Source organism: Carcharodon carcharias, chromosome 10 (assembly GCF_017639515.1).
Source record: "Carcharodon carcharias isolate sCarCar2 chromosome 10, sCarCar2.pri, whole genome shotgun sequence".
NCBI lineage: Eukaryota > Metazoa > Chordata > Chondrichthyes > Lamniformes > Lamnidae > Carcharodon > Carcharodon carcharias.
The window spans coordinates 92,516,395-92,544,253 of NC_054476.1; the positions used below are offsets into that span (position 1 = coordinate 92,516,395).

The 27,859-nt window shown below is 45.3% G+C and overlaps 1 protein-coding gene across 1 annotated transcript in view; it reads left to right on the plus strand.

Moving 5' to 3' along the window:
- The window catches only part of LOC121282853 (mucin-6-like), a 286,476-nt gene that overhangs the window by 119,226 nt on the left and 139,391 nt on the right, over positions 1–27,859 (plus strand). The window contains exons 14-16 of the mRNA XM_041196667.1: positions 9,956–10,057; positions 12,260–12,397; positions 23,978–24,142. Coding sequence (XP_041052601.1) covers positions 9,956–10,057; positions 12,260–12,397; positions 23,978–24,142 — 405 coding nt within the window. The remainder of the gene's footprint in view (positions 1–9,955; positions 10,058–12,259; positions 12,398–23,977; positions 24,143–27,859) is intronic.

Sequence of the window (27,859 nt, forward strand, 5' to 3'; positions counted from 1 at the left end):
GTGCAGTGGACATCCCTTCCTGATGTTCCTGAGCTTGCCTTTGCAGCTCAAGCAACTGTGACGTGACCGAGTCCAGGGGCTCTTCATCTGATTCAGACTTAGCAAATTTCTGGCTTCCAGCAGCCCTCTGAGTGCTGGACAACAGGGAAGTCTCTGCCGCGGCCTGCTGTGGATCAGACAGTGAGATGTGCTCACCAGGGTATTCTAAAGCTAAGTCCCACCGAGGTGTATGTCTCTGCTGGAGGGTGTGGGTGTGCGCTGTGATAAGACTTCAAGGAGGGTGCCTCCAGATTCCTCTTCAGAGGTTTCTTCATGGATTGATTGGAGGCCCTGTGTCATGGACTTCATCGGCTGTTTCCCAGATGTGCTCGCGAAAGCAAGGGGGGATAATTTGTGCATGACAGTGGCTTGTGAAACAGGACACATCGCTCACTGCATGGCTGTCTGATGGATGTTGCTCTGCTGGACCATCACTTGGTAGACCACCACCTACCTCATCATCAGCACAGAATTGGCCCAGATCACTACTGGCCAGCTGGATGGTCTGTTTTCCAAGTCCGTGAGGACCTCGATTTCAGGCATTCCTCCACCGGTCTGTGACCTCTCCCTCTTGTGTGCCAGCTTGTTCTGCATGAATAGAGATGGAGAAAGTGTAAGCAGGACGCCTGCCAGGCCAGATAATAAGTCTGCCTGGTCTGTGTGGGTGGAGAGTGGTCCCATGGATGGGATGAGGGCCATGACAGTGAATGTAAGAGAGTGAATGGTGATGTCCCTTGAATCAGCAGTCAGCGCGGGTCCTGTGAATGTGTGATGGGTTTGTGAGTGTATGAGTTGAGAGCGATGAGAAGAGTGACTTACTCTGGCAGCACGGAGGAGATCATTCATTCTTTTGCAGCAGTGGGTGGCAGTCCTCATTTGCTGGATGTTGGCACTGACCACTGCTACCACTGCCCCCCAAGCCTGGTTGGTCATGCCACTGCCCATCCTGCGGACAGAGTGTGGTAGAAGACATCCCAGTGGGCCTCCACGGCATCCAGGGATATGTTGCCGAACCTGGGGGCTGCAGTCTTTTTGCCTTTCAGGGCCGTGCTTTCCCTGCAGCAGTCGTGGTCTGGAAACACTGAGATATGTGCGTGGGGCTGGACTTTAAATATGGCTCCCTGCGAGGTGCAGGCAGGCAGGCGAATGAGAGCCCGCCCTCCGTGGTAACAACATGTTTCCTGGGAATGCATAAATAATGTGGTGCATTTGGAACTATACGGCGTGAAAAGCCCCCCATCAGTTAGTGCAAATCTGGGATGATTCCACCCATTGATTTTTAGAATGTGTTGTTTGGAAGCCTCAGGGAGAGATAGAGTTGGGTGACAGTTCCAAGCGAGGAGCCTTTGTATCAAGCTAGTGGTAACTCTCACTGGTTTATGTGTATGTCAAGATATTGCTATGGTAAAGCAATAGTGGAAATTGAAATCATCATCTTGTGTTTGCATTGAGATCTTTCCAAACTTTCTGTCTGGTGTCATACTGTTCATTTTGACATACAAACATACGAATTAGAAGCAGGAGTAGGCCACTGGGCCCCTTGAACTTGCTCTGCCATTCAGATGATCATGGCTGATCTAATTTTAGCCTCAACTTCACATGCCTGCCTTGCCCCTATAACTTTTTACTGTCTTGTTTATCAGGAATCTCCTCTGCCTTAAAGATATTCAAGGACTCTGCCTCAACCACCTTTTGAGGAAGAGCATTCCAAAGTGTCTCAGCCCTCTGAGAGAAATAAAAATCCTCACCTCGGTCTTAAAGGGGCGAGCCCTTATTTTTAAACAGGGGCCCCCTAGTTCTAGATTCTCCCGCAAGAGAAAACATCCTTCCCACATCCACCCTGTCAAGCTCACTCAGGATTTTAAAAATTCTTTCATGGGATGTGGGTGCCGCTGGCAAACCCAGCATTTGTTGACAATCCCTAATTGCCCTTGAACTGTTTGGCTTACGAGGCCATTTCAATGGCTTTACCATTTAAGAGTCAACCACATTACTGAGAGTCTGGAATCACATGTAGGCCAGACCAGGGAGGATGGCAGATTTCCTTCCCTAATGGATGCTAGTGAACCAGATGGATTTTTACGATGATTGACAATGGTTTCATGGTCATCATTAATGAGCCTAGTTTTTCAATTCCAGATTATTAGCTGAATTTAAATTTCACCAGCTGCTGTGGTGGGATTTGAACCCTTGTCCCCAGAATATTAGCTTGGGCCTCTGAATTACTAGTCCAGTGATGTTACCAATATATCCACCGTCTCCCCGCCATATGAGGATCTTATATGTTTCAATCAAGTCACCTCTCAATCTTCAATACTCCAGTGGATAAAAGCCTAGCCTATCCAACCTTTCCTCCTAAAACAACCTGCCTATTCCAGGAGATAATCTAGTAAACCTTCTCTGAACTGCCTCCAGTACATTTACATCTTTCCTCAAATAAGGGGACCAATACTGTACACAATACTCCAGGTGTGGTCTCACCAATGTCCTGCATAACTGAAGCATAACCTCCCTATACTCTCGTATTCAATTCACCTCACAATAAATAATGACATTCTATTAGCTTTGCTAATTACTTGCTGCACTTGCATACTAACCTTTTGCAATTCAGGCAGTAGGACATCCAGATCCCTCTGCATATCAGAGCTCTGCAATCCCTCACCATTTGGATTTATATGCTTTATATTTTTCCTGCTAAAATGGACAACATCATGTTTTCCCAAATTTGCCAGGTCTTTGCCCACTCGCCTAACCTATCTATATCCTTTTGTAGCCTCCTTATATTCTCTTCACAACTTACTTTCTTTCCTATCTTTGTGTCATCAGCAAATTTTGCAATGATACCATTGGTCGCTTCATCCAAACCATTTGCATAAATTGTAAAGAGTTGAGGCACCAGCAGTGATCCCTGTGGTGCATCGCTCGTCACATCTGCCAACCAGAAAATGACCCATTTACATCTATTTTTTGTTTCCTGTTAGCTAGCCAAATTTATATCCATACCAATATGCTAGCCCCTACACCATGAGCTTTTATTTTCCACAATAACCTTTGATAAGGCACCTTATCAAATGCCTTCTGAAAGTCCAAGTACAGTACACCCACCAGATCCCATTTATCCTCATCACCTATTACTCCTCCAAAGAACTCCAATAAATTAGTTAAACATGATTTCCCTTTCACAAAGCCATGTTGACTCTGCCTGATTATCTTGAATTTATCTAAGTGTCCTGTTATAACGTCTTATAGAATAGCTTCTAACATTTTTCCTATGACAGATGTTAGGTTAACTAGTCTACAGTTTCCTGCTTTCTGTCTCTGTCCCTTTTTGAATAAAGGAGTTAGATTTGCGATATTCCAATCTAATGGAACCTTCCCTGAATCTAGTAAATTTTGTAAAATTAAAACCAACCCATCAACCATCTCATTAGCCACTTCCGTTAAGACCCTAGGATGAAATCTATCATGACCCGGGGACTTGTCAACCCATAGTTCCAACAATTTGCTAAGTACCAGTACTCCGGTGATAGTAATTTTCTTGAGTTCCCCTCTCCCTTCCAATTCCTGACTTACAGCCATTTTTGTGATGTCACATGTGACCTGTATAGTGAAAGCCGATACAAAATACCTGTTCAATTTGTCTCCTTATTTTCCATTATTGACTCCCCAGACTCACTTTCTACAGGACCAATGCTCACTTTAACTCTTTTCTTTTTTAAGTATCAGAAACTTTTACTATCTGTCTTTATGCTTCCAGCTAGCTTTCTCTCGTATTCTAATTTTTCCTTCCTTATCAATCTTTGTCATTTTTTGCTGTTTTTAATATTTTGTCCAATCTTCTGACCTGCTACCCACCTTTGTGCAATTATACGCGTTTACTTTAAATTTGATATTATCTTTAACTTTTTTTAGTTAACCACGGATGATGGGTCCTACCCTTGGAATTTTTCTTTCTCGTTGGAACGTGCAGATCTAAGAAATTATCTCAAACATTCTATGAATTCATCACATACTCTACCTTTGTCCGATTATTTCAGGTTATTTGCAGATTAAAATCCCCCATAATAATTACCGTATCTTTCTGACAAGCTTCCACCATTTCTTCTTTGATACCCTGTCCTACCATATAATTACTATTAGGGGGCCTGTACACCACTCCCACAAGTGACTTTTTGCCTCATCCCTACCAAACCGCTTCTATACCCTGGTTTCCAGAACTTAGGTCATCAATGTCTATTGTGTTAATGTCATCCTTAATTAGCAGAGCCACCCCTCCACCTTTTCCTAACTTCCTATCCCTCCCAAAGTCATAAACCTTTCAATATTCAGGTCCCCATCTATGCCATCCCGTAGCTATGTCTCTGCAATGGCTATTAGATCGTAGTTATAAATCTCTTTTTGCACTATCAGTTCATCTGTTTTGTTTTGAATGCTACATGCATTCAGATATAGAGCCTTTATTTTTTCCTTTTATTATTTTTGTAACCTCTAGCCTTATCTGTTGATTTGCCCTTAAGACATGTACTCTCTGTCCCTTCTTGTAATGGTCTGTTTATCGTTTCCCATATTAATACCTTCCTCTCTTCCCTTGCTTCTACTCTTTGATATACTACACCTGCCCACATTTGATCCTTTCCCCCCACTATTTAGTTGAAAACCTTCTCTACTTCCCTAGTTATGCAGTTTGCAAGAACACTGGTCCCAGCATGGTTCATGTGTAAAACAAAAACAGAATTACCTGGAAAAACTCAGCAGGTCTGGCAGCACCGGCGGAGAAGAAAAGAGTTGACGTTTCGAGTCCTCATGACCTTTCGACAGAACAGTTCTGTCGAAGGGTCATGAGGACTCGAAACGTCAACTCTTTTCTTCTCCGCCGATGCTGCCAGACCTGCTGAGTTTTTCCAGGTAATTCTGTTTTTGTTTTGGATTTCCAGCATCTGCAGTTTTTTGTTTTTATCTATGGTTCATGTGTAGACCATCCCAATGGTACAGCCCCACTTTCCCCAGTACTGGTGCCAGTGCCCCACAAACCAGAACTCACTTCTCCCGTACCACTCTTGGACCATGTATTTGTTTTTTCATTGAAATAAATATTTTATTCTTTGTATTAAAAGCTCATCAGCAGACACCTGTGAATTTGTTCAGCAACTTTCCTCCACAGTTTCTATAAAGAACAAGTAGGATCTATCAAGCCAGGTTTTACTTTGGGACCTGACTTGTCCAGTATTAACAGCAGCTGGGAACGTAACAGTGTTATGGCGTGGCTGCCTTGACACTGCCAATTTTGTTGAAACATTCTGGATATTTTGATGTTAGGTCATGAACTGAAGTGATAAGGAAAGTTTCTGAGGTTGATCTGCCAAATGGTGTCTGACCAATTCCATGGATTGTGATTAATGTGGGGTCACGGCATGCTGGTATTCCTGTGGTTGCTGGGACTTTAGTCTCCACAACGTAGAACATCTATGACACCTAGGAGGATTGTACTTACACTTCAGATCATTGGAACCTGCACATGGAATCAGTGAACTGTTGTATGCTGAGTGTTTCACAGTAGCAGGTTTTTCCATGGCCCTCCATGTCTGTGGGTACATGTCATTTATAATTTGCAGGGGTTGTGTGTTGGCACTTGGCCCTGTGTCAATCTTGGCCAATAACAAGTAGTTATCAACTTTCTTAGGGCAGATAATTTGAACCTTGGCAAACACTTCATATGGCAAGAAGGCAACAATGGCCATGATTTTTAGGATGACGGGGTTCCCCACCCCGTCATATGAAGATTCAGCGGGAACACATCCCCACTGACACTCTGTCCCACAGCCATTTGACGCTTCAAAGAGTGTTAATTGGCTGCAGGCGTGACTTGTGCCCCTCACTAAGGAGGAAGCCTAGCCTTAGGATTGGCAGTAGCTCTCTGGTCCCTGCAGTTCCAGAAGCTGCAGTGGACAGGACTGACACTGCATGCAGTCCTCGGAGCCTACGTCCTGGGATTCAACGAAAAGATAAGTTTTTGGGGGTCTCAGGGCGGGGCGGGTAGGGGAGTCTGGGTGGGGGTGGAAAGTGGGAGTTTGGGTGGTTGTGGGAGAGGCCCGAGGGGGCAGGGAGGGAGGTCCAGTGGTTACTGGACCTTTGGCAGATGGAGAGGGGCGCCCCATGTTAAAAGGGGAACCCTGATGGAGGCGCCCCTCTCTTCCCACCTGTGGCCTAAACCCATTTATATTCAGGCTTCTCCCATACCTGAAAGCTTCTCCTGTTAGCCGAAAATTTGAGACTGGGCAGGCAATGGCCCCGAAGTGGTCATTAGTTGGCCACTTAAGGACCTCAATTGGGCCAAGGGTGGGCGGCTCAACTGAGGCCTTACCCGCCTCGCGTAAAATTGCTGAGAGGCCAGGGTGGGAGGGAAGCCCATCCGTGCAATTTCACGCTGACCCCCCCATCCCCCACAAACTCTTTGGCTGAAGAGCTATGTTTTCCATGAGATGGTGAGACACGTGTTCACTGCTCATAGTCTTATCGTGATCATCATCATTTTCTGGTTTGTCAGTCACCTCATGCATATCTTTCTGAAGGGATACCAGACAGTTATTCTTATTGCTTGAAGGTACCCATTGTGTGCAGTCTGTCTGGATCAATGCACAGCTCTTTGTAGCTACATCACCCTTTGCTCCAGTGCAGTGCCACTACCAAGGCCTTTCCTGCCACATGCCTTGCAGAATGGGTGGAAAGCTGGGTATTTCCTTGGTGCATGCAGAAGGCTACACCTTCTGCAAGTTTAGGTGTTCAAGTAAGTGCATCAACAATTGTGGTTGTACTCAGGGCCAGTAAGCTTTATTGACCTTCAAGGATCGCTTCATACTTACATTCACCCTTGAATAGCTTGTCTAGCAGATCTTTCTGGAATTCTTCCATGGGAGAGGTTGCGATCACCAACTCAACAATTATGTCTGCTAGCTCTGTGTTTGAAAAATCATAGTATGTACCCTTTTCCCTGCATATGCTGACAAAGTGGTCTATAATTCTGTAGGCTGTTGTTGGAATGGCATGAAGTCTAGCCAATGAATACGGAAGTTTAACCTGAATCTGAACTGGTTTTCCAATGCATATCTTTAAGAGGTCCTTTAGCTCTTCTGCTGTTAATCTTGACGTGTTCAGCCCGTGTAGATTTTCATTCCCAATTGCTAGGTGAATTTTTATGGCTTGCTTGTCTGATTCAGATACACCTGAATCAAGAAACCAGAGCTCTATACGCTGTTTAAGTATTTTGAATTTGATTAGTAGGTCAACTGCATCCCAATTCAAATTGGGGAATTTTGTGGACGTTTTGACATTATCCCTTTGACCGTCCTTCTCTCATAGTACCTGGGATGACTGTTGATGCAGCCACTTTCACACACTTTTCCGAAGCTCTGCCTGTTATAATCGCAACTTTTTCTGACCTGATTTTATGATGGCTATTTTTTGTGGATTTTTTTGTTTGACTCTCCGTTGCTCACTATTGACCTGGCCCACACCCCGGTTATTTCCTTTCCGGACTGAGCTAACCCAGTGCTGCTCCTCGCAACGCGCTGTCCCGCTCACAGAAATGACAGACTATGTGCTGCATTCTCGTCACAAAGGATCTGGCTAATTACCAGCTCTTTAACTGAGCACTGTGTTTTCAAAGCTTTGCTGCGCAGTTAGCACGCTGCGATTTCAACACTTCCAATGCTGTGAATCTATTGCAGTCTGAGCAAAATGTTGAGAGTTGTCTCATGCCATGTAGCATGGTCTAAGACTGTTTACCATGCTGTACCTGTACTTAATCTTGCTACCAGGCTGAACACTGCATTGCTTAGAATTGGTGCTGCACACCATGTATTTTTATAATGCTACAATGGCACTTATCACTTATAAGAGATTGTGCAAACATGTGGGTTAATTTATTGAGACTAGATACATGGGAACATTTATACAGAGATATAAAGCTTGAAAACTGCAGAGCTGTGTGTGTGTTCTGCTTAAAAGCAATAGTGAAACTAAAGCTGGATTGCATGACACACTTCCTTTCTAGTGATGCAATGCTGATATTCTTTAAAAGCATATTACAGCATTAAATACTACCCTTTGTATCCAAAGATTTGAAATCTACTTTGCCTAAATCATCATCAGTTACCATAGGTTGTATCACTGAACCAAATCTATTAATCTGCCACCAACAGAGGTGGCATTCTAAGATTTTACTTTTCACAGAAAGTGTGTTTATGGATATGTAGGAGTGAATTTCCGTGAGTATTGTCACACACCTCCATCAATAACCCCACAAAAGAGCCATGGAAACCCCAGAAAAATGGAGTAGTGGCCATATTTGCCATTTTCCAGGTTTCCCTGCACTCCTGTTTAAGTTACGGTGGACGGACCTGGAGGACCCTTATGGAAACTTACCCCCACAATGTATCAGAACCCACTTTTTCATCGAGTCTCAGCAAAAATGGATCTCTAAGCCATTAATACAGAATTCCGGACCACAAAGCATCAAGGACAAGTATTTTGGAACAGTTCTTTTATTTGATTTTCTTCTTTAAGCCCCAATTTACAGACTGATACAGGAAGCTGCTGCTCTTGCACACAGTCTAGAGAAAAAAAATACAGGATATAATGAACATGTGTGCTGCCAATTGAAGCTACCAGAGAGGTGATCTCAGAAAAAGTAAGGAAGAATGGAACTTATGTATAACACTTTTCATGACGGCAGGACAACTCAAAGTCCTTTACAGACAATGAAGCACTTTTGAAGTGTGCTCACTGTTGTAATGTGGGGAAGCACAGCAGCTAATTTGAGCATGGCAAGCACCTACGAATGGTAATATGATAATGATAATTATTATTGTCAGATAATTTGTTTTTGTGATGTTTGTTAAATGGATAACTATTGGCTCCAGGATCCTGGGGAACTCTTGCTCTTTGAAGTAGTGCAATGGGATCTTTTTATGTCCACATGAGAGAGTAGACAGAGGACTTAGCATCTCATCAGAAAGATGGCACTTCTGGCAGCATAGCACTCCCTCAGTGCTACACTGGAATGCTAGCTTTGATTTTGATGTTGAAGTCTTTGAATGGGACTTGAACCAGAATCTTCTGACTCAGAGATGAGAGTACTACCAACTGCCACAGCTGACACTGACAGAATGAGAAAGGTGACATAGTATATAATTTACTAATTTAAAAGCCTGTCGTAAAGCATATGTACTTTTTAAAGTAAGAAGCAATTGCTGGTAACCTGCTGCACCTCCATTGACTGTTTATTAGTTGAAAAGAGCTCATAGGCTCCTTAATTCTTTTTAATAATTAATAATCACACTGGCAGTAGAATCCAGTTAAGGTAGCTTTATTTGTGACTTGTGTGCTTTGAATTTTTGCAAGGCAGCCAAAATTCAAGAAGACCTCCTGTAAGGCCCTGCTTGGCCATTCACATTTCAATGAGAAAACTAAAATATTAGATCTGTGATGGTGGTAAATATTAAAAACTATAATGCCTTCGACCAGTTTGTCTGGACTCAAAAAAGTTGTTATTGAAGTTGGGAGGATGCGTATGTGACCTCCGCCCTCTCTTCCTCCCCCTCCCCAACATCCCCATCCCTTCACCATGAAGTGTCTGACAACAGCTTCCAAATATGGTGGAATAGCAGAGTACCTTAGTTGCGATTTTGGAATCCTAGAATTCGTCTTTTTACCTATCTGGATGTCAATATAAGCATTTGGTCTTATGGAGGCAACCTTAGACTGTCAACCGGAAGCATGGAAGACTGCAACAGAGTTTTTCTGCAGTAGACAATCCAGCTTGTTAAACCAGCATTGCTCTTATTGAATACCTCTAATTTGGGTGTTCAGATGAAGAGTTTTTGAGAGTTTGGATCTGAATAAAAATACTGTGATGCAGAAATCCAGCAACAGGTTCAAGGTCTGGATTGTCGCTCAGGAGCACAGAGACGGAACAATTCCCAGCCCCGTGAACCTGACCTGAGAAAAAGAGGCGCTGAAGGTTGGACTTTTATTCAGGGGAGGGGGGCTGGATTAGAAGTCAGGCCTGCTGCCCCCAGAATGGGTTTGGAGGCTGCTGAGTGCGGAGGCAGGCTGGCCAGAAGCCCTGACTCTATGCTTTGGCACTTAGTTGAATTTAATTAAAAAATGATTAAAACAAAGAACATATCTCCAGGTCTCATCCCTCAACTCCCTTCCGCCCCCCCCTCACCACCCCCGCCCCCCCTCCCCCCTCCCATGACACATCATGCCACCCACCCCCCCCATGCTCCCTCATACCCCTTATGCTACCCCATGCACCTTTACCCACACCCCATGGCCCCTCAAATTCCCTATGCCACCCTATGCTCCTCTATTCACCCCATAACCCCTCATGCCCAATGCCACTCCATGCCCCCACCCATCCCCAATGGCCCTTCATACATCCTATGCCAATCCATGTCCCCCACTCATCCCATGGCCCTTTATAACCTCAAGCCAACAGTTCCAACTCATGCCAACCGGTGCCCCCGACCCATTACCCTTTGCCCTTACCCCCTCCTAGCTAACTCACCTAGTATCCACCATGGGCAAACCTCAGGAGCCATGCTGATATAATGTAAAGTCATGTGTCTATTGATGATGTCACTATTTATGAAAAGCACTCTCAATGGTAAAAATGCCTTTCAAACCATTGAAATTCCTTCAGCTAATCTCTTATGAAATTAAACACTTTCAACCAAACTGGTCACTTAACAGGCATTCAACTGTGATAATGTTAGATTGTAAAATCAGTCATGCAGCACAACTCTTATAATGACAACCCTCATGTTTATGTCAACAAAGTAAAATATCAGGCGCTGATTTCTTTTTAAACCCCACACTTAAAATTTATTGCCCAGTGGTATTAACATCCCTTGACAGCTTTAACAGTTCTTTGAAGATTTACAGTTCTTTGAGAACTGGACAGTTCTTTGACAGCTTAGACAGTTCCAGTGAGTTCATGCATGTTTTAAGTACAATTGTGTCTACTTTTAACAACCCCAAAGGGCACCTGACCTCTCCCAATGGGTGCCTGACATCTCCCAAAGCTGTCAGGAACTTTATCAAAAGTGGTACCCTACCTCTCCAAAAGGCTATCCAAATAAATCCAAAAGATTCAGATCTGCTCCTACCAGGTCTAATCTGCACACTTTGCAGTTCAGACACCTACACTACTAACATGAGTGGAGGCAGCTGCTGATTTATATGAGTTGTTGCTCTTGTGAACCACAAATGGGCGATTTAGAACCCATGCCCATTCACCCTCTGCGAAAACGGCGGAAACAAGATTCGGGTCAGGACTTCTGAATTTGGGCCTCTGCCGGCATTTTCTCACAGTTGGAGGCCTCTCCACCTGTGTGAAAATTCAGGCACATGTATTTATATTATCACTTCATCCTGTGTATCACTGTTAATGATCTTAGCAGAATGAGCATGGAGCATTGACTCCCCGAGTTCAGAATGATGCAAGCAGGCAATAAATACACTGTTGGAAAAGCATTGTCAATGCTACAGCCTTCAGTGTGGTATGAATGGCATCAATATTCTCTTTTTTGTTCAATTTCCCTGTTTGGTCTCCAATTGTTTTCTTCCTTCACATTGCTTGACAGATCTCATTTCATAGCCGAGGATTTACTGGTGTCCCCCTTTAGAAGATTTTTCTCCTTTTCTAATTCTCCAGCGAGAACAAAAGGAAGCCTTTTAGAAATACTGATTCAGGTTTTCTTCTTCTGCACTTTAATGAACCGAAAATTATGAAAACTCCAAGTCATCCTCTTAGTTTTATAATGGTTCACTTACATGATGGATGCTAGGGCACGTCTACAATTACAGTATTTTCTCACTTTCTCTAATCAAACAGCAAAGAAAAAAAACATTAGAATTACTAGAACAGTTGACTATCTCTCTCATTGCTGGAAGTTGTTTGCTCCTGAAAATTTTGGGCACTTTATAGACACAAAAGAATTTCAAAGTTGCACTGAAATAGCACCAGTTTCTCTTGCAAAAATGCTAAGGAAAGAATTAAAGGAATAAAACCATTTCTCCAACTCACATTTGACAGTACTTTCTTTTAAATGAAATATAGATGATCATTTTTCAATTTTGTGCATTAATTTTAACTCAATCTTTTAAATAAACAATTTAACAATACATTTATTGATTATATAATCTTGTTTTTTAGGGAACATTGCAATTTACAGGCAGTCTTCCAGCTACATTCAGCTAAAATCCACTTTTGGCCTGGAGATGCAAGTTCAAACTCATCCATTTTTACAGTTGTACATTATTATTGATGAGAGCTTTGCCACAACCACTCACGGTAAGCAGAATTAATTTGCATTGCTGAACTGTTAGCACATGAGTCTGGAAATTATGCTGTAGAATATTTTGAATATTCTAATGCGAGGGCTTAATTTGTGACAGTTAAATGCCTCGGCTTAATGAAGCTGTCAACTCAAAGTGGAAATTGTGACCAGAGGAAGGGTACTTTGATTTGGATTGAGGACAAGGGTCTTGCTTAGGAAAACAGAGGCAAGGTGCAAAAATCTTGTTTTATGGAGTAGCAGGAGCCATAGGTTAAGATGCTGTGATAAGTGATGAGGCTGCAGGCTGCTTAGTTGGTGGAGTGGTTGGCAGGGGAAGGAATTCTGCCCAATGGCTGGGAGGCATAGACGCAAAACAGAAATGTTGCTCAGTGGGGATCCAGCGTTTAAGATGTTGCCCAAGTTGGGAAGTGGAGGTTTTGTGAGGGATTGGCAGAAATGCTGCATGGTGACAGGGAGCGGAGGGGTTGGATGCCGTTAATGGGAATGACATAATGTTTAATGGGGTTTGAAGGCACAGGGACAGAATGGTGCCCAATGTGGAAGTGGGGGGTGGGGGGTGGGGGGTGGGGGGCGGGAGCAGGAATGGGACCAAAATGTTGCTTATTGGAGAAATGGGGGTAACATGGGACAAAAAGTCTCCGTAATTGGGGCCTTAGAGCAAAATAAGGCTTAAATTGGGTAATGGGATGAAATTGTTACTCATTTAGGGAAAGCAAGCACTGAAGTAAGTGGGGGTGAAGTTTGCTTATACACTATAAATAGTCCAACATGGTGAAGTTAAGAAATTGTCTCATTATGCCAGGTCTCTTCTTCCATTTTTTGTTCATTCTTGGGCAGGCCAGCTGACACTAACAAATGGTTGGGCTGAGATTCACTGGGCTGATAGGGCTGTGTAGATGGCAGGTTGAATTTGGAAAACAAAAGTGAAATTTGGCCTGATTTGTTAAGTGAAGGAATGGATTGGTCGTAAAACAGACCTATGGCAATGTTAATTTTTTGAGCCAAAATATGTGACCTGAGGAATACTAAGAATGACATGAAAGGTGAACTGAGGACCAACACTGAAGAAACAAATTTAAAAGAAGTTTTAAATCTCTTTTTTCCTTTGGTCTAAAAATTTAATAACCCTTAAAAATGGGCACAGGAATCATGATCCTACAAATCACGACAAAGTCACAAAAGAGGAATGAAACGGGACGGACCATCCAACATCGACCTAGGCACCACCTCCATAAATGCTCATTCTCTACACCAACGATGCACAGTAGCAGTAGCGTATACCATCTACAAGATGCACTGCAGGAATTTACCAAGTCTCCTTAGCATCTTCCAAACCCACGGTCATTACCACGTAGGAGAGCAAGGGCAGCAGATAGATGGGAACACCACCACCTGGAGATTCCCCTCCAAGTAATTCACCACCCTGACTTGTAAATATATCTCCGTTCCTTCACTGTCACTGACTCAAAATCCTGGAACTCCCTTCCTAACAGCTCTGTGGGTGTACCTACACCGCATGGACTGCAGCACTTCAAGAAGGCAGCTCAACACCACCTTCTCAAGGGCAACTAGGGATGGGCAATGAATGCTGGCCCAGCCAGCGAAGCCCACATCCCGCGAATGAATAAAAAGAAATGCTCTTTCCAGGGGTCAGTGGGGGATCTTTGTAGAGTGTCCGAACCAGCTGTCCACAGTTGCGTCAAGCTGGTGACTGATGTTCTGTTCAGGTGGGTAATGATATTTATTCATTCCCATACAGATGAGGCCAGCCAGGCTGAGCGAGCCAGATGTTTTTCAGTGATTGTTGGGCTCCTCCACATCCAGGGTGCAACCGACTGCACACATGCGGCCATCAAGGCGCCAGCAAGTCAGTCGGTTGCCTTTGACAACAGGAAGGGTTTCAACTCGATGAATGTCCAGATAGTTGTGACCCACAAGACACAGAGTCTTCAAGTCTGTGCAAGGTACCCTGGCAGCTCCCATGACACTTACATCCTCAGACCCTCACAAGGCTGTTCACTGCTCCAGCTCTGCTGGATGGATGGCTGTTGGGTGACAAAAGCTATCCGTTGAAAAGGTGGCTCATGACACCTCTCCATCAAAGAACAGAGACACGGCGCCGTTATAATAGGAGTCAAGCCTCCATAAGAGCGGCAATGGAGAAAACCATTGGTCTTCTGAAGATGTGCTTCCGATGCATTGATCATTCAGTGGGAGCATTACAATACCCTCCGGAATGGGTCTCACTGATAGTGGTTGTCTGCTGCACTCTCCACAATCTGTTTCTGGCAATGGGGCACCCATTGGAGGAAGAGGATCTTGAGGCAGTTCCACAGGCTGCAGATGATGAATCCAGTGGTGAGTCAGAAGAGGAGCACAGTGAGGAGAATAGTGAGGACGTAGAGGCAGACCCCTGGATCCTTTAGAGAGGCAGGGACACCAGGGATTCCTTGATCCAACGCTTCTTCAGTGAGGCTGCCAAAGATCTGCTTCCACCTCATGCCAGGGGTGCCACCTCCATCCTGGATGTTTGAAATGACCCTTTCCTTTGAGCCCAAAGTCCACTCAGTGCCTGTGCAATAAATTTTAAAGCCATTCATGTGCAGCATGAGATACTGGCACCTACAAAACAAGTGAAGCAAACTGAGGCCATTAAGACAAAAGCAAAATTTATAACATGTTGGCACTCACATCAGATGAACATAGCAATATATGATAATGGTCACGCCAGTAAACATGGTAACAAAACATTACAGAACAGAAGATTACCCACGAACAGTGCCTCTTGTGTTCATGGTGCCTTAAACTTATGTTTGCAAGTGCTGTGTCTTGCAGTGCTCCCACCACACTCCTCCCCCCCGCCCCCCCCACGCCCCCCACACCCACCCCCGGCAGCGGCATTGGAGACAGCCTGCTGACTATGCTGTCCCGTTGGCCTTGGCGATCATCCTCTGGCCAGTGGAGCCTGAACTGGCCCTGCCTCGGAGGGAGCGGCCAGTGCCACAGCTGGCATCTCCCCAGTCACTGCAGCCTCATCAGATGCCATGGTCACTGGTAAAGGGGCGGAGGAGCTGCTGCCATCATCCAGAGCACCCTGATAGGAGCCTGGAGACAACGAGCAGCTCATGTGCCAATGTGAGGTTGCTCTGGACCTCCCTGCTCACCAGTGATGGTTGGGTATCTAGCTGGGATACTGGGTGCCTCATCCATCTCCCCCACTGGCATTGACCTCCTGAAGTCATTGCCTGTGTGAGGGCTGGCAGGTCCGAGCACAACCGCAGGAATGCCTGATTCTGTCCCTGGAGTTGCGTCTCCATGAAAGTTGCCGTTCTCTCAATGGAGGAGATGCTGCACTCGGTGATGAGGGTTAACGCGGTGCTCATGTTCTGCATGGACTCCTCCATAACACAGATAACAGAGGCCATGGCATGTATACCTTCATGGATCTCCGCCAGATCCTCCTGCACACTCCGCTGGACAACCAGCACCTGCTGCTTAATGGATGACTCCAGAGGCTCATCTACCTTTCACTCAGCATTGTCCTGGACTGCAGCAGTTCTCTGACTGCCCACGCCCTGGGTACTCTCTGCCTCCGCCTGCTCCTCAAGCCAGTGTGAAGTGCCCTCACTGCAATGCACCGACATTCTAGCCGACGATCTAATGCCCACCGAGGTTCTGATATCGGCGCTGGTGCTTGGTTCAGAAAGGGGGTGTGATGCAGGTGCATCTAAAGCCCAGTGGTCTCCTGGCGCTAAGGGTGGCTCTTTGGGGTCCTGCGTTTTTGGGTGAGCTGGCGATTCTAGGGTAGAACAGCAACACATCAACACATCATTAGTTTAAGTCATCACACTGTCACTGTGCATGCCAGGAGCCCTGGTGAGACAGTGGAGATCATGAGACAATGGCATCATGGTGCCATCGTCTTTCAGTGATCAATGGGGACTCCAGGTTTGAGGCTCCCATTAATGATGAGACTACACAAGAATGTTTGCACAATCCGATACTCTCACCTCTCTGCTCTGCACTCTTACCTTCATCAGAGATCCCTGCCTGTCCACAACCGGCTGGCCGAGGTGGGTGGTAACACTCCAGCTCCAAGGCATCCATCTTGTATCTCCTCAGAATGAGATGTTTGGGAGTGGCAGGGCCTCTGCCTGCCTTAGTTCTTTCTTTGCTGCTATGGCTTCTCTTCTGAAATTAGAGGAGCATTGATTTGTCCCTCTCTACCTGCAGCGCCATTGCAGTCTGGCAAACCCTCCCACCCACCCCACCCCAGCTTGCAGGGCACATCAGAGTTGTGGTCCTTGACCCACAAGGCACTCAGGCCAAGCAGCCAGGGCTCACCCCCTTGGCTGGGTCTGGTGTCAGTGACAGTTGGCACTCAGACTCTAACACCCCTGAGCTCCACCGGCGGATGGCCAGCACTTAACACTTCTCCACACTGATCCATGCCAATTCAGTACTCACCCTTGCCGAGTGCAGCAGATCGTTGATCCTTTTGCGGCACTGCACTCGTGTGCCGCACAACGTTGTGCTGCTGACCTCAGCTGCCACCTCCTCCCAGTCTTTGGCCTCCTCCTGCCATCCCTGACATCGACCTCTTCCACAAGGACTGCGAGGCACTTGTCAGAGAAACAGGGGAGCCCCCCGAGTGCCCTCCCACCTGACGTCTCCAGCCGCTGGTAAGGCCATGAATGAAATGGTTTCCTGGATGGAATCCTAAGATTATCCCCCAGCAGCCTTCAGGGAGCTCTGGCCTTTCCCAACCATTGAGAAGAAGCGTTTCATGCTGGATGGACCTTAATTGGTGCACATGCCAATCGTGAAATTCAAGCCAGAGAATTAATTGTGTGGCTTAAAGATTAGGAAGGGAGAAATGTGTTTCGATTCATGGGCACTGGCACCAGCACTGGGGAAAGTGAGAGCTGTACCATTGAGATGGTATTCATCTGAATCGTGTTGGAACCAGTGTTTGCTGAGTCATACAACTAGCATGGTAGAGAGGGCTTTAAATTAAATAGTGGGGGCGAAGGATCAAGTTTGGGAAGATGTGATAAATTAAATAGAGAAGACAAGGCAAGAAAGCAAGGTAGGAATATGATGATCAGAGTGTGGCAGGAAGGTACAGAGGATACAAACTTGAGTGCATCAGCAGATAAAGCTAGCGGTCACAAAAGTAGTAAAAAGGCAGAACTAAAGGCTCTGTATCTGCATGCATGTAGCATTCAGAGCAAAAGAGATGAATTGACTGCACAGATAGAAATAAATATGTATGATCTGATAGCAATTACAGAATCGTGGTTGCAGGATAACAAAGGCTGGATCCTGAATATTCAAGAGTATATGATATCTGGGAAAGACAGAAAGCTAGGAAAAGGTGGAGGGGCAGCTCTGTTAATTAAGGATGACATTGCTACAATAGAGAGAGATGACCTTAACTCTGGAGATCAAAATGTAGAATCAATTTGGGTAGAGTTGAAAAATAGTAATGGTGAGAAGTTACTTGTGGGGTGGTTTATAGGCCCCTGACAAAAACCACGCTGTAGAACGGAGGTATACAGGAATAAATAATGGGAGCTTGTGAGAATGATATTTCGATAATCATGGGTGATTTTATTCTAAATATAGACTGGATGAATCAATTTAGCAAAGGTAGCCTGCATGATGAGTTCATAAATTGTCTTCAGGACAGCTTCATAGAGCAGCACATTCTAGCACCAACCAGAGAACAGGCTACACTAGATCTGTTAATGTGCATTGAGACAGGATTAATTAATAAATTCATGGTGAAGGCACCCCTAAGTAGCAGTGATAATAAAATGATTGAATTCCACATTCAGTTTGAGGGAGAGAGGTGGATCTAAGACTAATGTTTTAAACTTAAGTAAGTGGAGTTGAGGCCACAGTCACATCAGCCATGATCTTATTGAATGATGGAGCAGGCTCGAGGGGCCAAATGGCCTACTCCTCCTCCTAATTCCTATGTTTGTATATAAACACTGTAACTCAATCTCACATTCATAGCCATCAGCTCACTTTCTGGAACCACAGGAATGGATTAGGAGGCAGGATAGGGAGCTGAAAAATTGAGTGGGAAAACGAGGGGTTATGTGCCTGTTGCTTTCATGCTGCCATGACATTCTGCCAGTGGCTGTGAACATGGATGACGCCTTTGTATTCAGAATTCCAGTATCTGCAGTATTTTGCTTTTATATATGTGGATGGTGCCCTCTCACTCAGAGGCCATTTGTGCCACTTAGTCACCAATAAGGGCCTGTGGCCCCCCACTGCTGGCCTTTTACTAACAGCGGGCAGTCCCTCCTGCATGTGGGGGGTCCACCTGGTAAACCGTGGAAATCTCCCCATGGGCTCTGGGTGGGGGCCTAATAGAGCACCTGTGGACTATGGAGGGGCATAAATGACTGCCCCAATGGCAACACCCTCCCTTCCCTCATCAACCAGCCTACTATGCTCCTGCCTGACTGGCACCAGCAACGCTGAGCAGGACAGGAGCCCAGATGCTAGCGAATCAGCTGCCTGATTGCCATGGAATCCAGTTGGGGCACCCCGAAACAGCGAAGGTGATGTTACCTCCGGCTATTTGGCCTGTTGTCTGAGGCAGTGCCAACCCAAAGAAATCCTGTCCAACAACTCATTGTACAAGAGTGGCCTGCAGCCAGACAGGAGACAGAGGCAACACAGTTGTCAGCCCCCCAGTGGGAAGTTCACACAGGAGTTCTGTTGCAGAGGACTCAGATGAGGACTTTGATGGTGTGGCTAATAGAAAAAGGATAATAGGCAAGCAAACAGAAATTCCTTACAGGCATATTGGACTTTTTAAGGAAGATATGTGTTTTTTAAAAGGACGTACAAGCAAAGACACTGAGCAAAAGATGCCTGAGAATATAAAGTATCCACTTTCTGGAAAATCTCCATGTGGATTATGCTTGATCGACTAGTCCCGAGAGAACATGGAATGTTGCGCCTAAAAAGGTTACTTCAGACAGACACTTGAAAGGAAGAGATGATGTGCAAAAGACTGAACTTTAATCGCCTGTGGTTGTGGAGACATTGGAGACTGCCACATCTCTGGTGACATTCAAAACCATCTCCTGTTGAGTTATATCTCAGAATGTGGAATTTCAGATGAGCCCTTAAACTGCCAGAATGTGGAAATGGTCTGAGTTGAAAGAAAATGGACTCTGGGTGAAAGACATGTTTGTTTTTCTCCTTTCCAGGAATAGACAAGGAACTGGGTTAAAAAGCTAGCTGCAGGCCCGATCGGTGTGTCCTCGTGTTCTTGTGTGCTAGTGGTGCTGTGACAGCACAAGAAGATCAACTAGGCACCCCTGTAGCTTGCAGGTAGAAGGCTCCTCTCTCTCTGTTGCTGGGGGCATGTCAGCAAAGCCACATTCAAAAAGCAAATAGGACAGCTTCAGCCAAGCTGCAGAACCAAGTGTCTCCAAGCCAACTATTAAACTGCCAACACCTTCAGGTTCATGTCCTGCTCTGGGACTTACCATGGTCAAACAGGTTGATTGCAACCTGAAAATCCATCCAAAATGCCTACAGCATAAGAGCGTGAGAGTCTCCTGGTCAGTCAGTACCATGTGGTAGCTGCAGCGCAACAGCCCCTCGACATTAAAAGACTCCATGTGAATGTTCTTGGATGTGCTTTGTGGTAAGCGTCCCCGTTTTGAGGATGAGAGAGAGAGAGAATTGACTTGAGGCAGGGAGGAAGTCCAACCTCAAGAGCTGCCAGTGGTAGCTCTCAGCAATGTCACCGGAGCAGTGGCCACTGCTGGGACTGCAGCAAGTCCCCGACAGAAGCATGCTGCGATGGAGCCCGGACAAAGGTAGGACTTACTGGGGCCTCCCCAGTGCTAGGCTGATAGGACCTTGCATTTGGGGTTGGGTGGACAGGGTAGGGTGGGAGGGAAACAAGGAGTGAGGAGAATACCTTTGATTGGCACAGGGAGCCTGAAAAGGTAGCCTAGCACCAGTCCGTCATATTTTAGCTAGCAGGCTAGACACTTAGCACTGCCCTCCCCTGCCATCAGTAAAATTCCAGTGGCGGTAGGAGGAGGCCCTTAAGTGGTAATTAATTGGCCACTTAAAGGCCTCAATTGGCCTATGGCCAGGTAGACGCCGGGAATAACTCCAATCACATGGCACCCAACTTCACAGCCCCCCACCCCACCACCACCATCCTGCCCCCAGGTACAGTAAAATTCCAGCCACTGACAATGATTAGCCTGCAACCAGGGTAGGGGCAAGGATAGCACAGGTGCCAGCTGGACAGAGAGCGTAAGGTTATACCAGTTCTGATGCACAGGACTCAGATGAGTACTTCAATGCGGCTGCATACAAGAAAATGCTCGATTCTTTGTGAACCCTACCAAAAAGCCTCTGGTCAATGTGAAGGAGCACGGAGGATTCCAGCATCAACTTTGAACAATGTTTTGCCCATCCTTTCCAGAATAGAATTGATAGCCAACTCCATTTGCATACTTGTGGACGCACCATGATGTGTCTAATACCTGATTGTACAGTTTCTGTTGCAGCACAAGGAGCAGTTACAGTGGAAGCTCAGACTGGTGTCATGCAAGGCCAGCTTGCTACCATGCCAGCTCAGACTGCTGCTATCACAGCTGTGGATTACAGCATGCAAAGGGGCTTGCAGACTGTCGCAGCAGTCCATTAAGTAACTGTCGTCCAACAGATTACTAGGTGTTATCCTGGAGATGTGGTAGTGGTTTCATGGAGCACAAACCTGCTGTTCTCTTTCAGGAAGACAGCCTTGATCCTCTCACCCTACCATTCTGCCAGTGCCCTTGTTGTTGCTTATCAGCCTGGCAGTCCAGACTGTTTCCACCTATGGGTACCCCCTCCATCAATACACTTATGGAGTCAGTCATGATGCAGCCTTTGAAAGCTGATTTTTCAGCTTCCTTTGCAGCAAAACCAACAGCCATGCAATGTCTGAGTGACACAGTGGAAGCTCAGGCTGCTGCTATCATGGTTTTGGACTGCAACGTTTAAAGAGGCATCCAGAGGGATTGCTGAGGTGCCAAACAGGAGAATGGCAGTGGTGATGACGAGCAAAAAGCTGCTGTCGTCTCTTAGATGACCAGGTACATCCTCCCACCACTGCCACTTGGCTAGTGCTCTTGCTGTTGCCTGTCAGCCAGCTAGCTTAGACTGCTGCCACCCATGTCAAGGTGATGCAGTCCGAAGCCAGGCCTCCTGAAGCCAGAGCTGCTCAAGGTCATCCTCCAAGTTTATCTGCAATCTCCTTCTTTGAAGGTCATCAGCCTTCCACCAACCATGCTGCAGCCACTGTGGTAGCACTGCATAGGAGCAGTAGGACAAGCAAAGGCATATGGAAGACAGGCACTAAAGAAATACACATGTGTGGTTATTGACTTTTGTGTGCAATATTGCATGAGTTCACCTATAAATTTGATCTGAAATGTTTATTTTACAGTGGTTTTTATTTCAACATTATGACCAAGTGGGTATGTGATGATCAGTGACAGAGGGAAGGTAGATGTGAGGCTATTGATGTGCGATAATTGTGGTTGCGGTTACTGGATACTGGGCATTGACTTGCATGGTTTGCTGTGTACATACCAGCTGGACATTGAGGTAATGCAATCCCTTTCAGTTCCGGAGTCGGGCAGAGATGACACGTGGTGTACACAAAGTGATTTGTGTACTATATTTGGTACCCTGCACCATTGGGAAGCCTACATTTCTAGTAAAGCCATGTGTTCACTTTGCCTGTTGCTCTTTGGCAAGTGAGGATGAAATGTATTCAACTCTCAATAAATAGAGAGCCTCAGTGACTTCTCTTACACAACAGTGAATAGAAAACTGTGGGATGTTGCAAATATCTTCAGCTTCCACCTGAAAGTAGCTAGACACAGAAAGATTTGTCACTACGGTCACCTTCACAGCAACTGGTAATGTGGTTCTAGGCCACTCCTGTATTTTGGCCACAGTATGTCGTAGATTTTAGTGAGTGAATGAAGCACAGGCATCTGACATTTTGTTCCTTGCTGAGGCTTAGGTAAGAGAATTGCTCCCCGAGCACTTCAGGTGGATATGGCTTCCTGATGAGAGCCATTCTTCCCCTCTTCCTCCTCCTCCCCCCTTTTCCAGCAGCTTGTCTTTCTCTGCATGGCTCCTGCTCATTCTCCAAATTAAAGGGGAATGCCTACTAATGTACCCCTGTTTGGGAGAAACTGACTTGTGCAGAAGTCTAAAGTCATCAATAACTTAAGGGACTAAAATCTAACAAAAGCCTGGGACCCAATGGCCTACACCCTAGGGCCCTAAAAAAGAAAACTGCAGAGATAGTGGACGCAGTAGTTATGATTTTCCAAAATTTATTAGAATCAAGAACAGTCCCAATTGGAAGCTAGCAAATGTAGCACCACTTTTCAATAAAAGAGGAAGAGACAAAACAGGGAACCACAGATCAGTTAGCCTAGCATCAGTCATTGGAAAAGTGCTGGAATCTGTTATTACAGCGGTCTTAACAATGCACTTAGAAAAGATAAGACAAGTCAACATAGATTTACTGAAGGGAAATCCTGCTTGACAAACTTATTAGTTCTTTGAGGATATAACTAGTAAGGACAAATAAAGGAAAACCATTAGATGCATTTTACCTGCATTTTCAAAAGGCTTTCGATAAGGTGCCATGCAAAAGGTTAATAGGCAAGATAAGGTCTCATTTAGTTGGGGGTTTTATTTTTGAGCACTGATCGAGGATTGGTTAACGGACAGGAGGCAAAGAGTGGGCATAATTGGGACATTTTCAAATTGGCAGTCTGTGACTAGTGGAGTGCCACAAGGATCCTTGGAATTCTGTACCCCAGAGGGTTGTGGATACTCCATTGTTGAATATATTTAAGGTTGAGACAGACAGATTTTCAGTCTCTCAGAGAATCGAGATATGGGGAGCAGGCAGGAAAGCGGACTTAAGGCTAATAACCATCCATGATTGTATAATGGTGGAGCAGGCTTGAGGAGCTGAATGGTCTACTGCTCCTATTCTTAGGTTTTTATGTTAATAGGGTCAAATCAAGTAAACTGGAAGGTGGTTTGGATGGAGCATAAACCTGTTGGACCAAATGGTTATTTAATTGTTATAACATTTAATTGTTATACAATGCATTTTTCAGTAGGACACTCTAGATAGCAAATGGCAAGAGAAGATGATTGTTAATTAATGACTTCCTTAATTTAGAGGAAATGAGAAACACTTCTAGCACCAAAGAATTAACCTGTTTAGATCAATTGATTCAACACACAGCAAGAATAGAATCTAAGACCTTATGATCTGTACATGTTAATAGCACACCACTTACTCTGGAAGGGGGGAAGATGCATTATCACTTATTCGTTAAATCAGCAACATCCTGAAGTGTACCAAATGCAGTTGTTTAAAGTAGGAAAAGGAGGTGGTAGGATGCCAAGTCCTTCATTCGTTTACCTACCATTGTAAAAGCTGTGCTTTCTTTATTATATTACCTCTTGCTGTTACGAATTTTATTTTCTTTCAGGACTCTGTGGCAATTTTGATAGAATTTCTCAAAACGATTTCAGGAGCAGTATGGGAATCCAGGAAGGAACGGCCAGTAGTTTTGTAGATTCCTGGAGAGTTATTGAACATTGTCAATATTCTCAAGATAAAGATTGTGACCCATGCTCATTAAGCCAATCAAACAGTAAGTAGCAAATATCAGCTTGAAAAATAATAAAACTATCACACACCCTATAGTAATGAGTTAGCTGCTATTGTCTAATATTATGTGCTTTATCTGTAACTAATACATATTTTGCGGCTCAAGTGATGAGCACTGTCATCATTACTAGTTTTTTAGAGATTTAATTTATTCTGAATTGTCTAACTGCAGAGAGCTTAACATTATTAACACTTAAACTCAGCTCACATATCCATGATAAAAAATGAATATCACATTATCAACCTCATTATTTCTCCCATTTTTATTTTAATTAACCTTTTAAAAAAATCCCTTGCTCTTTTTTAATAAAAAACTAAAGGAAAATTTTTAAGCTTCTAAAAATTAATGGTACAGGCATCAAAGATTTTATAAATTTAAACTTTTTGGAAACTTTTTCACTTTAATGCAGATTGGTGTTCTTTTCAACAGGGTATTTACAAGAAGTTACATTCATTGTCCAATTGTATATATTTATCCTTTTTATTTGATTTTGGGATGTGGGAAACACTGGAAGGCTGCATTAATTGCCTAACCCTGGTTGCCCTGAGAAAGAAATGCTGTGCCTTCCCATTAAACCATTGCTATTCTAATGGAGATGATGCTGCTACAATGTTAGGGAATTCCAGGATAGTGGGCTAGCAACTGTGGAGAAATGACAAAGTATGCCCAGGAGGATAAATGACTTGGAGATGAACTTGGTGTTCTCATGCCATTTGTTTTCTTTGGTGACGGAGCTCACAGTAGTGGGAGATACTGTTGAAATAAGCTTGGCATGTTCTTGCAACATATCTTGCAGACCTTATATACTGCAGTTACATTGTGCTGGTGATATAGTGATGGATATTGAATCCAGTGGTATGGGTGCTGATCGAGCAAATAGCTCTGTCCTGAATAATATTCAGATTCTTAGTTGTTAAGGGAGACTCTGAAATGCTGCAATCCCTACCTGAAAATCTTGACATTTTTATGTTCATTGCACGCAAAAACTATCCGTGATCATTTGACATCAAATGTTCTGGTTTGGAATGATTCGAGCACAGACCAGCTTTTGACATCTTTGACATCAAACAGCGAAAGATGCTCGAAGGCATCGAGTGCAATCAAAGCTTTCTTGCTCTCAAAGCTATCCAGTGAGCTCAGCAACTTGCATTAAAAAGCAAGGAAATTAATTACTTAAATACTATATGAATTTATTCACTTTTTTCAATTAGACCAAAAAAATCTTCCCATTATACAGTACATGCTTGAGAGCACCCAACAGATCTCCATCAGTTCCTCATTCATTTAGTCTCGGGGCCTATAATTTCCACCCACTCACCCCTCAAGTCTCAGGGACTAAACTTTGTCTCTCCTTACCCCCCCGAGTTTCAGTTTCTAAACCATTCCTTCCACCCAGTCTCAGGGTCGAGACCCTAACCCCCGCTCACCCCCAGTCTCAGGGTCTAGAACCTTCCTACAATATCCTCCCCCTCCAGTCTCCAAACTCTTTCCCTGCCACCCCTCAGGTCTCCAAATTTTTACCCCCTCCAATCTCCAAACTCCTATGCCTCCTCTCCCACCAAACTCTGACCCCTCTCCCCCTCAAGACTCTTATACCTATGTCTCCCTCAAAGCTCTTACACCCCTCTCCCTGCAAACTCTTACCCCATCCCTTCTAACACAGCCCCCTCTCCCTCCAAACTCTTACCCCTCAAAACTCTTATCCCCCACTCCTTCCTAACTCTTAGCCCCCTCTCTTCCTCCTAACTCTCACCCTACCCTCCTTCCAAACTCTTACCCCACTCTCCCTCCAAATTCTTGCTCAAATCTCCCAATCCAGTCTCCAGGCCTCAGGCCCCATTCTCACTGCCAAAATTCAAGCTTTGGTCCCCGCCAGACTTGGAGATCCATGTTGACCTTGACTCAATCCAAGTGGACCGCTACTTGATCAAGGCAGCCGCTGACTCAATCCATCTACCCCGTCCCCCAGAAATACTCACCTTGTTCTCGGTGCCAATGCTTCTCCCAAGCCGGCTCAAAACTGCATCAGGGCCGGGCTGACCATCATTTCCAAGAGAGGGGAGGTGGATAGGGTGGAGGATGCTGGGGAGAGGGGAGGAGGTGCGGGGTGGAAGGGGTGGAAAGGAGGGAGGATGTGGAGAGGGGGAAGGGTCAGAAAAGGGTGTGGTAAGGAGGTGGGGTGGATGGAGAGTAGGGAGAGGGTGGAGATGGGATGGGGAAGGGGTGGAGTGGTAGGAGAGATTGGTAAGGGGTGGAGAGGGTAGAGACATTGGTGAGGGGGTGGAGATGGAGGGGAAGAGGGGTGGAGCGGGAGTGGAGAGAGGTGTAGAGAGGTGGGAGGGGGATGGAGTTTTGGGGAGGCAGGTATTGAGGGGGTGGGTGAGGAGGAGGATGGGGAGGTGGAGTGCGGAGGGGGGTGGATTGGGGTAGGAGCGTGAAGAGGGAAAGTAGGGCTGGTGAGGTGATGGAGAGAAGGTGTTGTTGCACTGGGGTAGTGGGGGTAGCGGGGAGGGTGGTGGAGGGGGGTTTAGAGAGGCAGAGAGTCGTTGGGGGTGGAGAGGTTGGAGGGGTGAGGGGGAGGAGGGGGAGGAGGTGGCTGTTGGAGGGGAGTGGAAAGGAAGGAGGGACTGGAGAGGAGGAGGTAGAAAGGGGGGAGCAGGCTGGAGTGGGAAGGGTCAGGTGAGGGGTGGTGGATGTGGAGGGAGGAGAGGGGCTATGAGATATAGAAGGAGATGGGCTGTACAGGGGGGTGGGGTGGAGAAGAGGGTGAAGGGGGGAGAGTGGGTAGGGGTTTGGAGACATGGAGAAGGGAGGGGTTGGAGAGGGGGGAGAAGGGAGGGTGTTGGAGAGGGGGAGATGTTGGAGAGGGGGAGGGGTTGGAGACTGGGAAATGGGGTGTTGGAAGGTGGGGGGAGGAGAGGTGGGAAGAGGGGGTCCGGGAGGGAAAAGTGGAGGGGGATTAGTGGGAAGGGGAAAGAGGGGAAGAGAACTACAGTCATTTAGGGGAGATGGGAAGTTTAGGGGGCAGAAGAAAATTGCTTGGGGAGTGAGTAAATTGATTAGGGGGTGGATGATGAGGAGAAAATTGCTTGGGGAGTGAGTAAATTGATTAGGGGATGGATGATGAGAAAATTTGCTCCAGGGATCAGTGGCGGTGGAGGGGGAAAAGCTGCTGCAATCTTTGCGGGGAGATGATGTGGGGTCTGGCAGGGTTGTGCTGCACTATAAGTTACGAAAAAAAGCATAAAACTAGCTTATTAAAACAAGTTTGTTTTTTTTCTTAAATTGGCTCAGCTTTAGGATATTTGAAGCTATGGGAATTCTGAAATATGGAAAATAAATTCTGAACGTTTTGATGTCTGAATGCTTAAGAGATGTTGCTAAACATGATATGGTTTGTGGGCAATTGATGACATTGACGTCCGTTACGTTTCTTGCAATGTTAAATGATGCTAATTTATTGCTTTTTGAGCGCAATTGATGTCAAATGAATATAATAGAATGCAAATGATGTCAAAATTTACATGTGGAGATGATACATTAAAAATTAGGGGGATTGATACTTTTCATGTTTGTTTTACTCATTTTTTTTCATGGGATGTGAGTGTCACTGCCTTTGTGAAAGTGTTGGTGAGCTGTTTTCTTGAAAGGCTGCTATCTATGTGGTGTCGGTACATCCACAGTGCTATTTGGTTGGGA